This window comes from Hylobates moloch, unplaced genomic scaffold, assembly GCF_009828535.3.
Source record: "Hylobates moloch isolate HMO894 unplaced genomic scaffold, HMol_V3 SCAFFOLD_8, whole genome shotgun sequence".
Lineage (NCBI taxonomy): Eukaryota > Metazoa > Chordata > Mammalia > Primates > Hylobatidae > Hylobates > Hylobates moloch.
The window spans coordinates 64,954,610-64,958,241 of NW_026652283.1; the positions used below are offsets into that span (position 1 = coordinate 64,954,610).

General features: G+C 41.1%; 1 protein-coding gene across 1 annotated transcript; it reads right to left on the reverse strand.

Annotated features, from left to right (window-relative positions):
* Positions 1–2,800: 2,800 nt before the first annotated feature.
* Positions 2,801–3,310, reverse strand: LOC116472441 (large ribosomal subunit protein eL29-like). The gene has a single exon (XM_032758064.1). The coding sequence runs from the start codon at positions 3,308–3,310 to the stop codon at positions 2,801–2,803; it is 510 nt and encodes a 169-aa protein (XP_032613955.1).
* Between the last annotated feature and the right edge of the window lie 322 nt (positions 3,311–3,632).

Consider the following 3,632-nt stretch of genomic DNA (forward strand, 5'->3'; position numbering starts at 1 on the left):
CCTCATGTGGTAAGTGCTAATTTATGTAAAACACCTAGTTCATAGTAGGTGCTCAAAAACTTGCTGTTATTAAGTGGTGCTTTAGAGAAACTGGCCAAAAGAAAAGGAAAATTTTTAAAAAGGGGCAATATGGACTGTGAATATACTGACGGAAAACATTCTGTAGATGATTAACTAAGTTACTTTTAAAAATTACTAAACTAAAAGGTGTTTAATTATGAAAAAATACATTTAAGTGGTAGCTGAAAGTTACCCATTCCAGAGCACGGATGAAGAAGTACTCAGACAACTAGAGAAACACAACTTCATTGGAAAGGCAGTGAGGTAACAAGAATGGGTATTGACAAATGCGTATAAGGTTGTAGGTGGGATGGCAAAGCATTGAGGGCATTTCCACTTCATGGCTTCTATTTTCTCCATTAAGTAAAAGGCATTCCATTTTCTCCACTAACAATAAGGAGGGACCAAGGTGAGGAAGATGATTTGATAGGCCACAGAAGTTAAATAAAAATTGATACAGGTTAATTCAGTGCTAGGCTATTTACCAAGTGAGAACATTGAAAAGACAGTGAGGCAAGGTAGTAAAAGTTTTGGCAAGAAAATAATTCAAGTGTGGAGACATGGACTCTAAGTTGAACGAGGAAAGATATGAAGACAAGGATGGTCTCTGAAGGGAAAAAGGAATAGGAGGGCTTGTGGATCAGGAGCAGGTGAAGGAGTAACTGAATGAGACAGCAAGAAGGACAGGATACTGGGATTGGATAGTAGTGTGTGGGAACTGAACATTTCAAGCATGGAGTTGTAACAAGTGTCTAGGATGTTCAGGATGTAGTTGTGGGAGTGGGTGGCCGAAGTGGGGGTGTTGAAGGTTCCTAGAGATGGCAAAACCAAGAAACTGATGTGGAAGAGTTGACTATGGAAATGCAAAAGTCATTCTGAACAATGGAAGTGCTTTCACGTGATAAAAATAAAGTTAACTAAGTACCTAATCTTAAAGAAATATTGGGTGTGGTGAAAACAAGAGATAGCAGCAGTTGAAACAATGAAGACTACTTACACAGGTCAAGAGTCAACGGGGGCCAGGCACAATGTCTCACGTCTGTAATCCCAGCACTTTGGGAGACCAAGGTTGGGGGGAATCTCTTGAGGCCAGGAGTTCAAACCCAGCCTGGCCAACATGGCAAAACTCCATCTCTACTAAAAGTACAAAAATTATCTGGACGTGGTGGTGGGTGGCTGTAATCCTGGCTACTTGGAAGGCTGAGGCTGGAGAACTGCTGGAGCCCATGAGGCGGAGGTTGCAGTGAGCCAACATGGTGCCACTGCACTCCAGCTGGGAGAGAGTGAGACTCCATCACAAAAAAAAAAAAAAAAAAAAGTCAACTTGATTCTTTGTAAACTTTTAAGTTTAAAAAAATTTTTATTAAATTTTTTTTTTCCTTAGTGATGAGGACTCATTCTGTCCAGGCTGTCTCAAAGTCCTGGGCTTTGAGATGAAGTGATCCTTCATCTCAGCCTCCCTAGTAGCTGAGACTACAAGCATCTGCCACAGTTCTCAGCTCAACTGGATTTTTAGCAGAACAAAATCTGGGTGTTTTCAATGACAATATTCCCTACCTGCCTCTGTAAACAATAAAGTCCTTACGTTGTTAGATTGACTTTAGGATCTTGGTTAGAGCCTGCTGTCACTCTGTGTCTGTGCCCTGTTATGGGAATAGAAGTTTCTCCTCATTCTAGATTTTAGTTAGTAAATTGGTAAATTTTCCTTCCTGGCTGTTGTGCCTGAAGCTATAGCTTGTTGGTTTCTGATTTTTTTTGTCTTTTACATCTGATAACATATTTAACTCTACTGTCCACTTGCAGCTCAGGCTTGACTGACTTGTATTTGTATAATTCTAGTAAACAAAATAGCCCCCAAAAAAGACTTTTTTGAAAACTTTGATAGATCACAGCCTTCAACAAATCTCCATCTTGCAATGCAGGGGAAAGGCACATCAATATTTACTGGAGTCAGAAAACACTCCCCAGCAGGTGCATAATTACTTTTATGAAGGATGCCTGTGACTCATTCCTGTCCTGCCTACACAGGACCACCTCTCCTCATTAGCTTGTGATATTATCTGTCTTCGTATGAAGGTCATTTTGAATCTAACAGCCAGGATAATCACATGGAAAAATTACTGGAAGAACTCCCACTCATATAATTGCTAACATAATAAAGTTTCAAATTAGATATCAAACAGCACTTCAGTGTTTTGTTTCTTAAAATCATACTATTTGCCTTATGGGAATCTGTGTGTATATTTTCTTAAGGTGACCTTGTCTCACCTTGAGTATCTCTTTTTATAAGTGACTGACCTTAAAGATAGAAAGAAATGCTAAGGCTTTGGATAGAACACCTTCATGATGACTCAAATAATGTGTTAATGGTTTTGAGAGCACTGAGGAAACTTACGCCCATTGAGTGCTACAATAATAGACTAACTGATTTATGAGCAGTCTGTACACTCCTAAGAGCTCTACTTCTAGGAGTTTGTAGCCCACAAGAGAGCTAACTTCACCCTAACTGTAGAGTCCCATGCATTGATCTGCAGTACTCATTCTTAGTTTATTACCAGGGAGGCATATCTGTGTTTTGGGGGCAGCATGTAAAAATTTGAAAAAGTATAATCACTATTGAAATGTAAATTTTTAATTGAGGAAAAAACCATATTATTATTATTATTTTCCTGCCTCAGGCTTATTTATAGAAATAGCACAGGAAGACACCAGCCCCATGCTGATGGCAGCCCAGGGTGGGTCACACTAGTCCTTCTGTCCTCACGTTGGCAGACAGAGATCTCAACTCTGAAGTCTTTGTAGGGGCCTGGGCATCTTTGGGAGCCTGAACTGAAACTGAAGCTGGAGCTGCAGCCTGGGCCTTGGTTTGATCCTTGGCTTTGGCTTTTGGCCCACACAACCTGAGCCCCTTGGCAATGTGGGCACAAGCACGCTTCCCAAGCTTGGGGTGGGTAATGTAGGCAAATTGATTGAGCTTGCAGCTGACACCCTTTGGCATCTTGGGCTTAATCTCCTTTGGCTTTATGAGGGCCTTGATAGCCTCAGCATGTGCACCCATGGCCTTGGCATTGTTGGCCTGCATCTTCTTTAGGCCCTTCTTGTTGCACTTCTTGGCAAAGTCCATGTTCCTCAGGAACTTGGGGTCCACCCCCTTAAGAGATTCATATCTTTGCAATCGGGCTTTCTTGATGCCATTTCTGTGCCATTTTGGGGACTGGTTGTGTGTGGTATGGTTCTTGGACTTGGCCATGTCTGCTCCCAAAGCACCTGGAACTGGAAGAGAGCATGTTATTTTTGTAATGTAAGCTTCTGAGGGAAAAGCCCAATGAAATCACTTTGGCTGGCAAGACTACACCAACACAAGACTACATTATTTACGTGTCAGTGATTTTCATGGACAACCAGAAATAAGTGACATTTTATTCATGATTTCTATTACTGACTACCCATTCCATTTTCCTTTGCATCCAGCCAAACCCACAGCTGGATGGGGATTTTATCTGGTGAGGAGAACCTAACCTTTATTCCCTTGTGATACTGTCTTTATGTGATCATTGCAATTTTCTATTAAC

Excerpts from the sequence above, each read along its gene's own strand:
- LOC116472441 (XM_032758064.1), bottom strand. The coding sequence starts at position 3,310 with ATGGCCAAGTCCAAGAACCATACCACACACAACCAGTCCCCAAAATGG.